Genomic DNA, 15,665 nt, shown 5'->3' on the forward strand with positions numbered 1-15,665 from the left:
TATGGCATTGCATCCATGGTGGTAAAGCAAATGAGAATGCGCTATGTAACTCCTCAAAGAGATGTGGCTTATATGTAAAATTGTTCAGGCGACATGAGCTCACGCGTGTACGCCCAGATTTTTGTGCGTCCACCCTGAGCAGAGCAAAAGATACTTAGCTCCACCCGCCCGTGCTTACAGCTGAGCCAACGGTTAGCCTCGTTCATATTTTCAAAAATAAAGTTTTTTCCTTTATACTAGTGCATATTATGCCTTCCTTGGGGTTGAGCATACTGGCACTGAGTGATCTTTGAACGTCGCGTATAACTGCAAGTTTGTGTGGTCAAACGCATCGTGCCTCTTAACACCATTAGCTTAATAGAAGATTTCCATATCATAAACAACTAAATTCGTTGAGATGAATGAACCACTTCTATACTTTGGCGATCTAGTAACCTATAGCACTTGTAGTCCATCCCTCGCCAGCGTGTATGGGGGGGTTACCTTCACCACTTTGCACATGTTTTATCCAAATATTACGTACAATAAAAATACAAATATTTCTGTCATTTAAAATGTAATCTTAACACTCTACCCAGCAGCTAACACCAGTAATAATACACTATAAATGTTAGTTTTAACTACCATATATTACCTTAAAGCTACAAAGATACTTCATAATTTAGATATTAACCACTTAACCGCGGCCATTCATCAATCTAGCATTAATCTGCTGTTCTATTTCACAAACGGCAGGTCTTTACTAAATGCAGAATTCTTCATGGGAGACCTTACTGTGGAGCCTGCTGGCAAAGGACAATGACAAGCGCAATGCTGCTGAAGTGCAATTTGCAGCGCTTAAACAATCTCCATGTAGTGACGATCTATTGCTGGGTCTAGTGCATGTCGTGCACTCGACCAGCGCTGACGACGTACGTGCGCTTGCCGCCGTTCTCCTCCGTCGGGTGCTGCTACGCGACGCCGTCTCGCTTTGGCCACGAGCCACAGATTTGGCTCGAGTTACAATCAAGTGCGAACTTTTGGCTGTACTCGAGGCTGGTGAGAGAAATCGTGGCATTCGGCGCAAGGTTTGTGACATAGTAGGCGAACTAGCTGGCAGCATCCTTGAGGACGGTCAGTGGGACGATTTACTGCCAAAATTGCTTCAGTGGAGTGATGCTTCTATGGTTATACTACGTGAAACTGCGCTACGAGTGATGGAGATGGTTGCTATTTTCTTAGCCAGTCAAATTACACGGATTGACGTCACGCAGTCAGAGAATACGAGATTGGATATTACAATCTTGCAAACCTTGGCTAAAGGCTTAACGGATCGAGAAGGTCGCGTGGCTCTTAACTCATTGCGTGCATTTGGCATGTTACTTTTGAGCTTGGATGCTTTGGATCAGGTACCACAACCAGAGCTCTTGACAAGCACAGTACCGCTTGTGCTTGCTACGCTCCACTCACTATTGATTACAAGACAGTTTGATGACGTCATGGAGGCTCTTGAAATCTTAATTGAGGTAGCTGAGCCCCATGCGACCATATTTAAGCCGTGTTTACGCGAGTTTGTTGAGACAATGGTTCAGATCGCTGATGTCCCGCATGACAAGAGCGATGTAAATGTTATGTCAGATGGATGCCGACAATTGGCTATGGAGTTTCTAGTATCACTGGCTGAACAAGCCCCGTCGCTATGTCGACATTTACCAAAAAATATGTTTGTACAGCTAGTCTATCCTGTGGCTTTTAAAATGATGTTAGATTTGCAAGATTTAGATGCGTGGGATGTTGCGTTTTGTGCAGACGAACACTCAGTTGGCAGTCAAACAATTGATCATGAGATTTCGAATTTTGATGTGGGGTCGGAGGCTCTTGAACGGCTTGTTGGCGCAATTGGTGCTAAGCGGTCGCTGCCAACATGCTTTGCATTGATTCAAAAGTATGCACAGTCAGAAAATTGGGTGAACCGACACGCCGCCTTGGTGGGTCTTTGCCAGATTTTGGACGTGCTAGATGATGAAAATTTGGACGCCACTGTGCGTCACTTATTTGCTCAGACCAATGATTCACATCCCCGTGTGTGTTGCACCGCCGTAGATGTTATCGGCCAGCTTTCTGTCGACCAAGCCCCGCGGTTTCAGCAAGCGTATCACTTACAGGCACTTACTGTACTGGCTCATTACCTCGAAGATTTTAACAAGCCACGTCTTCAGGCCCATGCTGCAACATCCTTACGCCAATTCATTGACATGTGTCCATCTGAACTTCTGACTCCGTACCTTGATAAAATATTACATCAACTTTTTGCTTTACTACAAAACGGGCAATTGTTAGCCCCGACGGCCAATCAAGTATCTACTCAGGCATTCATTGCCGCGCGCATAGTCCAGGAACAGGCAATTACAGCAATCTCATCCGTGGCCACAGTAGCTGGTGCGTCGTTTGCTACTTATTATGCTGCTGTGTTGCCTCCGCTGCAGCAGATATTGCGCACCTGTCTGCATGAGTGTGTGACGGCGGCGGCTGCATCGCAAGGCTTGCTCAAGTCACAATCAAACGCGCCCAGCTCATTTACGCTAGGTGGAATTACGCTTGAATGTTTGAGTCTAATTGGCCAGGCCGTAGGCAAGCAAGTGTTTTCTCGCGATGCTGCTGCGATTCTTAAAATGATGGCGGAAATGCAGGCCACGCCATTTATTGTCGGCAACGAGTTAATTCGAACGTATCTGCTTCAAGCATGGGCTCGCTGCTGCACATGCCTTCGTCACGATTTTGCTCCGTATCTACCCCTTGTCATGCCGACGCTGCTCGAGGCTGCCATGCAACAGGCTGAATTTGAAGTGGATCCGTCGACGCTGTCTAGTGATGACGAGGATGACGCCTCTACCGATAGTGAAGACATTCAGCTTGCACAGGTGAATGATAAGTGTCTGAGTATCCGTACATCTATATTGGAGGAAAAAGCTACAGCTTGCCAACTTTTAGCTGGTATGGTGATAGATCTGGAGGATGCGTTCTTTCCGTATGCCGAACAGGTTACACAAGTATTGGCGCCGCTGTTGACCGAGTCTGTACACTCAGATATCCGAGCCTCTGCAATTCGTGCAATGCCGGCACTTGTAAAATGTGTCGCGATCTCAACTGCTGCCGCGCCTGGTCCATCGGAAAACAGTCAAGCTACAATCAAGCAAATGGTGGATTTCGCTCTCGGTCGTCTCGTCAATGCGCTGACATCTGAGCCGGATGTGGAATTAGTCGTGAGTATTATGCAGAGTATGATTAATTGTCTCAATGAAGCGTGCCAACCGCACCCAAAGCTGAAGCTTAATGAAGCACAGCTACGTGAGCTAGTACTTGGATTGCTAGTGGTTTTAGGTGATAGCTTTCAACGTCGCGCATTGCGGAGAAGTGGCGCTGGCACCGATGTCATGGAGGCTGACGAGGACGAAGACGAAGATGATGCTGCGTCGCAGTCAACTGAGACTCAAGCGACTGAGACTGAGCTACATTTTGTGTTGGCCGAATGCATCGGAGTACTCGCCAAGACTCATGGTGCTGACTTCTTCCCTGTATTTATGACGCTGTTGTGGGACAAAGTAACCGCTCTAGCGGCTCCTGGGTGTTTGATAGAAGACCGACAGCTTGCGCTCTTTGTCGTGGATGATGTTTTAGAGCACTGTGGTGACGCTGCTTTGCATCGTCTCGATATCTTTCTGCCTATTTTTATGAGTGCTTTGCGTGAGGTCCATGAGCCTGGTTTAATACAGGCCGCAGCGTTTGGTGTCGGCGTATGTGCGTCTCAAGGTGGGGATGCGTTCGCGCCACACGCCAAGCAGTGTCTTCAATTACTTCACAACGTCGTGACACAGCCTCATGCCTACAATTCCGAGCACCGAAATGCAACTGACAATGCTGTGGCTGCACTTGGCAAACTGTGCGAATTTCAGTCAGCTGTCGTGGATGCAGCTACGCTATTTCCGCAGTGGTTAAGTCTACTTCCCTTACGTGGAGACTTAGAAGAATCGCTTGCTGTCTTGCGTCGTCTCTGTGGCTACATCGATGATCGACATCCACTTGTACTAGGAGCACCAGACTATCAGCATTTAGGTAAAGTAGTTGCTGTGCTGGCTGCTGTGACTGACGCAAAGTTTTTACGCAAAATGGGCAAAAGTGTCGGTGAAAAAGAGGTGTTGGCCCTACGTCAGCAACTTGCATCAAGTCTTAAAAGTCTTCGCGCATCAGTGCCAGAGATGATGATGAGTTATACATGGAATTCACTCTCAAGTTCGCAGCAATCGGCACTCCAAGAGCTCTTTGCATATGCGGAGTAACATATTACAAGGATGACTTTACTGGTTTGGAATGGGGCAATTGTAATATTCACACATTGAGCAAGACGAGTATAATTTAAACTTTACAGTGTGTACCATGATATCAAAGTTATGACGCGAGCAATAACATTGTACGTTATTCGTTTTAATGTCTAGACCATGAGGCGTGCCACTACTACTATAACTAAGACCTGGTGCAGCAATCATGCGCCCTTGTCAAGTGTGGTCTCACGTGACATTCCACGGGCTTCTTGAACAAGATGGAAACGATGGCGAAGAAATGCCATTTCTAATTCTCCTCGAAGCATTTCACCTGGATAATCCTCGTGAACAATAGCCCACGCCCCAACTAAAGCCATAAAGATACGAGAATCCAAAAAGTCTGGAACTACAACGCTGCGCATGTGGTCGTAACATTCATTTTCAGCCTCATCGAACGTTGTACGACACGCTACGTCCAGCTGAGCCTCCACACGTTGGCATAGAGTAACAGCAAGTGGAATCTGAGTGCGTGGATTCGATGGATTCAAATATTTGTCATAAATCTTTCTGGCTGAACGCAGAACAATCTGATAACTTGGTAATCGTCGATAATGTTCAATTTCCTCCCACAGCATCAGATTTTCCGAACAATGTTGAAAATCCAAGAATTTGCGAAAAGCTTGCATACATCCAGGATAGCTTAAAAACACGTCCAAATGACACAATTCAAGCTTGCCGGCCTTTGCTGCTTGATCGACTACCGCAAGATGGGTATCTGCTGCAGTAAATTTGCTGTCCCGACGTAATTCTTTATAATATGAAGATTTAACAAATCGCGGTAGGGAGTCTTGCAGCATACCATGGCGAACACGATTTGCAATCTTCTTAAACATGTCTACGCTCGGATTCGCCAGTCGCGTATAAATTTCATCGCGCATGGTTGTACTCATATCCACTTGCAAGCGAGCGCTCGGAATGATGTATTTTCGGTAGATTTTCTTGGCAGAATGTTGAAGAAACTCGATCCCTGGCAGGAGTTTAAAATCTTCCACTTCTTCGCAAAATGCAAGCAATGCTTCGCTACCACGTTGCGTCATGAAGAGTTTGAGATATTTCTTGGCCAATGGATCGCCCAACAATAACGTTAAAATTTGTTCTGGTGATAATCGCTGCTCTTCCTCAAATTTCGTAACCAATTTCCCTTGATTTGCTGCTTGACGTGAGTCTGGAAAAGAGAATGGAATCAGCTTTTCAACAGGATAATGCATGGCTATGTCAATGAGCTGAAACTCAGCTAATGCGTCTAATTTCTTTTGCACAGCCTCGTTCTCTTCAAACCGATTAGTTCGCCGCATAATTTGCTTTGTGTCGGGTTTCACCTCTTTGGAGTGGTCTAGATATTCCTGTGAGCGACAAAATCCAGGCCAAATTTCGTCACTTATACGCTCAAAGACGCTGATCTGGATTTCATGGAACAACTTTGGCACGAGAGCCCCTTTACTGTCCACAACGTCCTGCAGCTCCTTCATTGCACCATTTCCATTTAAGCTAGCAATATATGTCTTCGACGTTGGTGAGCAATACCGATCATAAATTTTTCGAGTCTTATTGACCACAAACGACAAGTTTGGAAGACGCTTGCAATCCTCAACTTCCAAGTAAAATAGCAGATTTTCCAGGGCCAAAGCTTCCATACAAAATGTTTTGAGGAAACGAAGCTTGGCCGGGTGGGCAAGAATCCCCAAGAGAGAATAAACTTCAGTCTCCTCAACATGAACTGAATTTATAGCAGTACCTGAGGAAGCCACAGCAAGTGGACCGGAATTTGATCCATTGTTAGCGGATACTGCCGTGTTCGGGACAATTGGCGCACAGAAATCTTGCATCTTTTGAAACAATTTACTCTCTCGAAATCGTGGATAGACAGATTTTTCCAGTGCAATAAAGCAAATTTGCTGCGCTCCAGCATATATTCCCGCAGAAATGTTGTCTCCTTCAAGAGCTTTTTCGATATCTTGAAGCATCTGTGCGGTCACACAGACGGGTGATTGTGCCTCTGGGGAGAGAAATTTATCATAAATCTTGTGTAGGCGACGGTGTGTATATGAGTGAGACGGCAAGTGTTGTAACTCGTCGATTTCGACCCAAAACCGAAGCATGTCGGCACCGCTCTGTATCTTATGGGCTTCTGCGTATCGAAGAATCATCTTAAGCGTTGCTGGGTCAGTCAATACATCTGTTGTAAAGACAGGGGCGAGGTTTTGGACTAGATCTTGCACACCACGAGATGGTCCAACTACCCGTTTATAGCCCCTTTCAGCATAAGCATGTGGAATATCATTCTCATTGACCAAGTTATGCATCTCGTGCTCGTCATGAGGAAGATTGTCAGTGTCGGCATCGTTATCGAGTGGCGTTTGATCTAAAAGCTCAGCGGACTCGATTATCCCATCAATCGTATTTGATGGCGTTAAAGTAGCAGTCTGATCGAATGAATCTAAACGCTTTTGCTGCTGCTTAATCCGTCATAGTTAAGCGGTGAGATCAATGAGCATCGACTGCGAACGATCACTATATTTTACCTCAATTGTTGTGTTATCTTCATTTTCACGTGGTGAGATCGAGGAGTTGGAAGATAAAGACGGCACTTCGCTCATGTGGTTCGCGATAATTTCACGAAGACTAGAAAAGATCAACTCTTTCGAGTCTCCCGCAGCAACGCGTCGGTCGTACTCTTCTTTCGTCTTTAAAATGCTCATTAATAAACTTGACAAAAGGGTTAAAATTTGATATACAAACAAACCTCGCTCCATATCGCTGACGCGTTTGGATCATCCACAGAGACTGCTGCCCCCATAGCACCAAAGATAACAATCTCACGATTAAATGAGATGCCAGAGTGGCAATTGAAACTATTCACGACTCGGACGTAAAGACGCTATAGATAGAGGAGAGAGATTCAGGACAAGTATTCACGTAAAGAGCTGCTATCTATAGCTGATATTGTGGTGCGTACACAAATCTTTCCGAACATGACAATTTTTTTTCATTCTTCATAAACGCACCACGCTTTCCTTCTCAAGTATGATTATAGAGAAGCAAAACTAGTCGAGACGTTTATTCTCCACAGTAAATCTTTTGACAATTCAGTGTGGATGGAAGGACAGACGATCATTTCATTATCTTAATTTGAGATGACTTTTCAGAGATTAAAATAATTCTTGACATTGCGACTAGAACAAAGCATGTATGCGCACTTTGCTAACCATTTTACCAAAGACCGAAATGAACGAAAAAAGATCTCTTTAATAAAATGTTTTAGCTCTAAGTGGCATACTTCGAGGCGTAGATCTTCTTCACGATATAAAATATGCTTCATGTGCCAACATGATCAAATACTATAGTAGCTGAGTAGCGCAGTGGTGACACAAAGCGCATATATTTTATAGTTCAGGGTTTGCATTCTTTCCGACCAACGCAGACGAAACACAGCAGACAAATCATGACATCCGTCTTAAATCTTTACAGATTTGAGTATAGTGGTCCGTGAGATATCGTATGCCTAGGTCCAAACATAGAGTCAATACTTCAGGCGATAGTGGTATGTTTATTCCTACTGACGACTGAGTAGCGGTCAAAGTAACTGCACGGGAGGTTGCTTCTGGTTGCTGTGTCGTGAATGTCTGTGCAGCCTTTACAATTTGTTTAGATTTGTCTAACAATTGTGTTGGTTACGCTCTTGCATGAGCAAATTTTAAGTAAATTGCCGTCGGATTCGGTTGGTGGAGTTTCTGGAAGCCGCGGTCTCGACTAAATGCATGACTTTTGTGCTGATTGTTTTACTAATGCTGGCACACTCACCCAATTCGCAACCACTGACTTTCAGGTCAATTTGCTTTACGTGTTGAGGTCATGAGAGTGGAAAAGAGCTATACTGACATTGACGGCTGCATTTTGGTTGCAGTGGAGTACTCAAGTACTCAATTACTTCGAATACAACACAAGGGTCTGTGCAAATCGTAAATTGTTTGCCATGTACTTCAGTCTCAACGGAATCTGTACAAGTGGTCAGGGCGTGTAGATTCGCTACACCCCAGGCCAACTGATTGAAAAGGAGCCGTGATAACCTTGTAAAAACAACCTCTACGGATCAGCACGGCCCTGAAAAGCCCCATGGAACACATGTCGTTAGTCAAACGCGATCAAGGCACATCGAATCGAATTATTGCGATGGCTAATGCACATACCGAGAAGTCGCAGTATCTCCGAACTTGGTCGCAAAGCTCACCTTTGAACATATTCGTTGCTAATAGATAAATGTGCTCGTTTTGAAGCTCGATGTGAGAGATAAGTAATTGTTTGCTTTACTGACTATCGAATATATAATGTGAATCGACAGCTTCATGGAACAACAGGCATCACCAATATTGTCATGTCCATTTTCAGCAATTGAAAATTTGGATATTAGATACTCTAGTCACTGTATGACTTTCATCTCGCGATATGTTAGCGACACTTTTGGCGTAAGAAAGATCATTTAACAATGTCGTGGCCTTCTCATAATCTTCTATCAGCTCTATAGTTGCCGCCCCCATATCAATTGTAATGTCTTTATAAGTGATCAGGCGTGCGTTTCTTGCGTTTCTCTAAAAGCTATTTCTGTGAAGGATTCTCAATCTTAGGAGAATACCTCATTTGCTCGAGCAATGCAGCATTCTCCTTTTTTAATTCTTCGATTACTGAATCGCGGGTGTCGAGCATTTCTCGTAACTGGGTCTTCGCCTCCTTTTCTTCATGACATATCACTCGTTCAGCTTCAAGTCTCTCTTGTAGGAGTCGAACTTGATCTTCCAAACCCTTCTTTTCCTCATTGAGCAGTGTCAAAGCTTCATATGATCCAGCCTTTTGTCGTGCCATCTGCAAAGCTTGAACTGTGTCGTCTTGAGATAGCTGCTTTAGACCCTGTAACTCAGCATTTACTCTGTGAAAATCGTCTACGATTTCTCTTTGACGCAGCTCTCGCTCCTCAATGCAGTCTTCTAACTGCATCACTTTCTGTATTAAAGTCGTCACTTCTTCATTCCTTGCTTCAAACAAGTTGTAGAATTCTTTTTGGGATGCATTGAGCTTTTCTGTTTTTCTTTGTCGTTCAAGCGAGATCTCGAACTTCTGTCGAGTAAGAGCTAGAAGCGCTTCAACGTCATTTTTCTCTGTCTTCATCAGTTTCTTCATCTGCAGCTCAGTAACAAGCAACACAGCTGGGTATCAGAAGATTGTTCACCCTTTCATAACGCACAATGGGGTACCTGTATAAGGACTTTTGATGCTTTCTTCAATTTATCGACTTGTGCTTGCGAATCATTGCATCGGGACGTCATGGCTTCAAGATCGATTTGTAACACCTTTTTCTCCTGCTGTAGACTCTTTATCTCGATCTCTGAGACGGAGTCTTGATCAGTTGTTGAATCGATTTTCGAAAGACGCTGCTGAGTCACTAGAAATTTGCTCATCAGTACCTCGTACTCTTCCCTTGCCGACATCTGCAGTTGTTCATGCTTCTCTTGAAGCTGCTTTTCACGCTCTTTTACAGCATCGAGCTCGCGTTGACATCGCACCAATGTGTTGTGCAGATTTCCAACATGCTTCATATCGTGCTATAGCGCACATATATTCCAGTCAATTGACAATAAAAATTCATATTTCATTGCGTACACTCAGCTTTTCGACTGTAGATCGTAGATCACAAATAATTTCTGCCTGAGACGAAATTGTGCTGTTCATGCTCTCTGCATCAATTAAAAGATGCACATTACGTTGTCTTAATTCATCTAATTGAAGGTTTGTTTCGGTCTGAGTCTTCTTCAATTGCTCGATCGTTGCAAGAAGCTTCTTGTTATTCTCCGTCATATGTTGGCATCGGCCTTCGAGCGATAACATCTGAAAAACTCAAGCATCAGACATCTAAAATATTCACAAACCTATTCATTTTTCGCACCTTACTCTGATTCGACTCCATTTGCTGAAGTGTTGATTGTGAGCCAGCCGCCAACACGCCTGAACTGATATCAGGCAAAAAGTGTTTGTCGCTATCGCACTCAGATTTTATCTCCAAAATCGCATTCGAGATCATCTCTTCCTTTTTGTTAGCCTCGTGAGTCTCTGACAGAAAGACCTGTTGTCAAAGGCGACAAATCCTAATGATGTAATTTGTATAGTTCAAAGACCTTTTAATTTGGCGAGTTCCTCAGTAAGTCGAGCCACTTCGTCTTTCAGTGAGGCCGACAAAGCTTTCTCTCTCTTATTAAAGCTTACAAGAGCCGACAAATTTTCCTGTAAAGACGCAATCGTAAGTTTTGACTCAAGTTGCTCTTGGTATTGAGGCTGAAAGCAAAGTAATTGAGGCTCCTTTAAATGGGCTCGACAACGTTCACGACCATCAACCCCCGCTTTTTGGTTTGAAGAAGAGGGTAGTAGAGAATCAGCAGCGCTCTTGGCAAAAACGCGTCGTAAATGCACAGAGGCCACACTGGTGTTTCGATGCCTCCGTCTTGGTGTTGACGGACCAGGAGCTAACGCCATTGCTGGAGAGTAAATACAAACACGAGCGTATAAGCAGAGAATTGTTAGTAAAATTAAACATGGAATGGATAAAGACAAATATGAATAATCACCAGATGCGCCTCTTAAAAACATGAAATGCTGTTATCAATAGGCACTTTCAAATCCAATCGACGCTGACCTAAGCGTCGAACTTTTAACTGTCTCCAATGATACCTTCTCGTCGCTATTTTGTAAAGCTGGTGGCGGTCTAGACAATATGCTCTCAGTACAATCGGCATCTATGCTGAAGAAATCTTGACCTCAAGCGCTCGTAATATTGATGACTTATGGTATACTTTGACAATGTTTCAGCCAAAGTTGTATCTGATATGCCTACAGCAATGATATATTTCAATCTACCAAGATGCTCTTAAGTGCTTGTATCAATTTGATAAACCCACAACAACTAATGCTTTCATTTCATTGATAGTGAACTCATGCGAAGTCGATCCATGACTTTCAGAGTTCAGAGCATGAAAACAAAAAGTTTACTTTGCAGATGCCAACATTCGTCGACTTAATCTTGCAGAATCCAAGACGACAAGCCCTGGAGGCATCGCACGGAATAGCAACGATTATTGTTACATCCGGGTGCTTCTGTCGTATGCTGTATTTGGAATAGGGATAACAGTCAACTTGGAGTTCCCGACAATATAACTACTACATATGCTCTCTCTACAAAGCTTAATAGATAGCGTATTAAATCAATCATTATTAGGCAGTTTTTGGTATTGGTGACGTCGTTATCATCGATCCAGCGAAGTTCGTGAGGTGCACATCATATTTCTACGATTGATTGCTCACAATTTGCCGCAAGATTGACAAAAGTGAACACTCTGGAATAGCTCCTCGCTAAAGCGGAGGAACCGAGACTATGTGGATTAGTTAACGAGTCAAGGCTCTCTATTTGCGAGGCACGACGATCCCGTTGCATCCGGCGGTACTTGTCGTCAATCTGGCGACCATTACGAATAAGGTTGTCTCCTTGTGAGGATATAACGTGCGTATTTATTTCTGGGACAACACGAGACACCCAACAAGTTTCTGTCTACTTATTCCAGCAAATTCTTACATAGAGGAAATCATTAGTCGACTACAAAAGCCTGCAAAGACTCTCGACATCTGCCGCTTGAGTATTTATGTGTTGATGCGTGTCTCGTTTCTTGAACTGCCGCATACTAGTGTCCATTCTTGCGTGGGATCGTCCACCGTGTTGACCGCTAGCGTGGCAAACTAATGCTCTGTTTACTGCAAGGAATAATTCATAGCCATCTCAACCTTTCGTGCCCAGTAAAGCAGACTTCTCCGTCTTCAAGCAGATGCGAAAGGGCGTGAACGCGTAATCGCGTTTTTTAGGTCCAGCCAGCTATAGCTACTGAGAAGAACTAGCGCGAAGATGCTTGCGGTAAAGTATACCCCCATCAAGTTTGAGGTGCACCTGCTTGGCTCTCAGCCGTTGTGGTACAAACAGATCACGCGTGGTTGCGCAAAGCGATGTCATCAACACATCTTTCGCAGAGCATAGCAAGATGGTTATCCTTTTGATGCCAAATATATTTTTACGGTAAGTTATAAGCCGGTGAGATAGCGGATGAGCTTTTGCGTCACCCCGACTATGAATTGTCGCAGGTCACATTGGTGATGTCGCGATTGATAAGGCGATGCTTACAGAGTATAGGTCAGGTTCATCATGTGTAGCGTTGCTGAAAGCATTGCAAAGCAAGGTGTTTGGAAATCTAGGTTACAAAGCGCGTGTTGCCCGTATCGCTTTTTAACCCAAGGCTTTCCGACTGACGCACATGACACTCAGCTTATGTTGGTGTCTTATGATATGATCCTGCCTGCCTACTGCTGCGACAAGCGCAGAGGGTACCTATAGGGAGAAACGATGTGTAGGTTAGCGCTTGTGGGGCGACTTTCTTGCGCTTATTTCGCTTTGAGCGTGAGCAGAAGGCCCACACGCATAGGCGTGTAGGAGCTCCGTTCCAGTGCAGCGAGTGATTTTGGACAGTATCAAGCCGTAATCACATCGTGATTTGGTCAAGGGTCGGTCGGTGTGAATCTTGCGCTTGAACTAAAGCGAACTGGACTTCGGTAGCCAGACTGAGCCTGTTTATAACAAGGTGAACATCGTCGTAGGCTCCACGATGGAATATCAAAACATTTTGTGCCGATCTAAAAGAGCACGAGGTCGGAATTCGTGTAGCGGGGGGCCAAAAATCTCATTCCTAAGAAACGGCTCGGCCGTGTGTCGCAAATTGAACAGAAAGATGTTTGGCCAGAACAGGGCAAATCACTGATGCTTTTATTGTCAAGGACCACCGTCGGCCAATCGTCGAGAATTTTAAAAGTGTCTGTCGCAAAGACCTCGCCTTTGGTGAGCTATATAAATTAGCGCGTGGGAGCAGAATCCAAGTGCATGTTCGGTCAGGGTAGCTAGACACGGTAAAATGCAGGAAGTGAAATGGAGCTCCATGTTCAGTGGATGCCTGTGAGCGGTCATTTTTGCGTAATGTCTCAACATAACAAACAAGTGTGAGCCTTAATATGGTCCAGATCTTAATAGGAATAGTGTACCAGGGCAAGTACTATAATCTTGTTAGCTGACTCTTTCACATTTGATACAATTGTCTTTGAAAGGTCTCGCTGCATTGGTACGAGATTCAGATTACACTAGTGTGATTGTGAATATTCAAGCGCCGTAGTTTAAGCTCAACTAAGACCACGGTATTACGAGGGGGTGCTTTGTGTACACGTGGGCAACTAGCAGAAAGTTAGAAACGACGGACACTTGAATTTAAAGAAAGTTAGTTTTATTTATTTGATATCAGACTAATTGTACTTAATACTAAATTTACGTACTCTTAGATAGCAGAGCTAGCTAGACATCTAATTACAGTAAAGGATTTGGATCCGCTTTCGGTAGGAGCGCACGAACCTATTATCTGTGAGCGATTTAATGTGGGCGTTGCAATTCATAGCATCATATGGATCAGGTGCACAGCATCCTTGTTGCACGAGCGCTTTAGCCAGTAGTGGAACCTAGAGCCTTAATAATTTGCTATTATGAGAGTGTCAAATTATAGAATTTTGGACTAATGTTAAACGTATACGTGTTACTACTTTCAAAATCTAAAGTGCTTGATGTAAAACCATAGTCAATGTGTAATATGGAAATCTGCTTTACGGATTTTATTATCTTTATTAGTATTGATACTTTGGCAGCTCAAAAAGATCACAATTCTACATTAATAAAATGTAATTTTTGTGTAATTGTACAGATGGCACGGGACACGCAGACCCCGTGACACCCTCTCCCATCTTGATGTAGGCCACACGGTACTGTCTCCTAGAAGACATTATACAAAAGTAAATGTTCATCGAGCGCCCACTACATTTGGAGTATTACTTCAATACTAACACCTTACATACCTGATTCTAAGACATTAACGCATTTGGTATTCGCTCTTGGGTACACTATTCCATGACATAGCAAGATATAAAAAACGCGGTCTTTACGATCGAGGATCTTCATTCCGTACAAAGTGAGGATGCGCTCTACGGTAAAAGCGGTCACAGGGAAAGTCCTTACCCAATACCTCCCATCATACCTAGACACATACGAACAAATCTCTCACTGAGGAGAAGAATTTCTCTGCGCTGCTATACCTCCTATTTGCTCACGATACTAAGTCCGACGATGTTTCATACTGGAAGAAGCGATGCGGTTCCTGTCGAAGGGATCACGGTAATGTCTTATCACGACGTATATAGGCCCATCTCAAGATGCAGATCGTTGTTCAGCTGTAGAGAAAAAACGCTGATTATCTTGCAGCAGAGCAATAATATTGTAATGGCTCGTATAACCAGGATCGTGATATAGCTGAATCAAGCCCACGTATATAGTGTTTGCATTCTCTTTGGGATGTCACAAGTACATATCAATTCCTTTCTCGCTACGACCGACAATAAGATGATGTATCATGCTTGTGACTCAGTCTTGTAGACCGCAAACACTGTATGCTGGTGGAATGACAGCGTTTGAACAAGTCCTTTGATACACATGCATGTGTGTCTCGTATGCATATCTTACTTTTGATCATCCTGACCCTCAGCTATAGCGTCACGCACTCAGCGCTAACGCTCCTATTGGTATAACATCTGTGATTTAGTTACAACTTGTAGCGGACTTATTCGAGCGAGTCAACTTGTATCGGCAACCCCTACCCCACCATGAACGATCAAACTTTGTGGTGGTGACAAAGGAAGCTAACACGATAATTTATCGAAATAATAATGTCTGTAGTGGTATGCATCATTCAGCGCTAACACACTGGGTGACTCGCTCCGGTACCGTGAGCTGTCCGTGCTAGTATTCCGGAGGGCACCGTTTACCACGAGATTCACGCGGCTGATAAGATGAATATGGTCCAGCATTCAGACCGAAGCTCGTCAAAACTTTATTTCGAAGCGCACATCTCGATCTGACACAATGGTTACCAGCAAACTATGGTGGCAATTAGACGTGTCGCCGACAGCAGCAAGATGCCCCATCTTGCTCAGACGGTTCACAATGATCTCATTGTGCGGTATCAGCAAGCGCTTCTTTTAGAAGACCAAAGAATATTGACCATTTTGGTAGACTGTCAACGCTCTGCCATTGCTTTAAGCTGCCCACAAGCCAAAAGTACTGCCGCATGAGACGAGGGTTTGATCCGTGGTTAAGTGTCGCACGTGCGCATATATGTGCTTGCCAACTTATACGCT

The 15,665-nt window shown here is 44.1% G+C and overlaps 3 protein-coding genes across 3 annotated transcripts; 1 reads left to right on the forward strand and 2 right to left on the reverse strand.

The window, feature by feature from the left end:
• Positions 1 to 746: 746 nt before the first annotated feature.
• PHALS_02249 (Karyopherin (importin) beta 3) lies at positions 747 to 4,316 on the forward strand (the record flags this gene model as incomplete). The annotated part of the gene is made up of 1 exon (XM_024716714.1): positions 747 to 4,316. One exon carries the CDS (start codon positions 747 to 749, stop codon positions 4,314 to 4,316), a length of 3,570 nt encoding a protein of 1,189 aa, XP_024582285.1.
• A 203-nt stretch (positions 4,317 to 4,519) lies between these two features.
• PHALS_02250 (regulator of g protein signaling) lies at positions 4,520 to 7,332 on the reverse strand (the record flags this gene model as incomplete). The annotated part of the gene is made up of 4 exons (XM_024716715.1): positions 4,520 to 6,811; positions 6,881 to 7,042; positions 7,102 to 7,236; positions 7,315 to 7,332. The coding sequence occupies 4 exons, from the start codon at positions 7,330 to 7,332 to the stop codon at positions 4,520 to 4,522; spliced, it is 2,607 nt and encodes an 868-aa protein (XP_024582286.1).
• A 1,619-nt stretch (positions 7,333 to 8,951) lies between these two features.
• PHALS_02251 (uncharacterized protein) lies at positions 8,952 to 10,991 on the reverse strand (the record flags this gene model as incomplete). Its single annotated transcript, XM_024716716.1, has 6 exons — positions 8,952 to 9,530; positions 9,605 to 9,952; positions 10,011 to 10,235; positions 10,294 to 10,457; positions 10,523 to 10,879; positions 10,970 to 10,991. The coding sequence occupies 6 exons, from the start codon at positions 10,989 to 10,991 to the stop codon at positions 8,952 to 8,954; spliced, it is 1,695 nt and encodes a 564-aa protein (XP_024582287.1).
• Positions 10,992 to 15,665: the final 4,674 nt, after the last annotated feature.

This window comes from Plasmopara halstedii (assembly GCF_900000015.1).
Source record: "Plasmopara halstedii genome assembly, contig: Scaffold_1878, whole genome shotgun sequence".
Lineage (NCBI taxonomy): Eukaryota > Oomycota > Peronosporomycetes > Peronosporales > Peronosporaceae > Plasmopara > Plasmopara halstedii.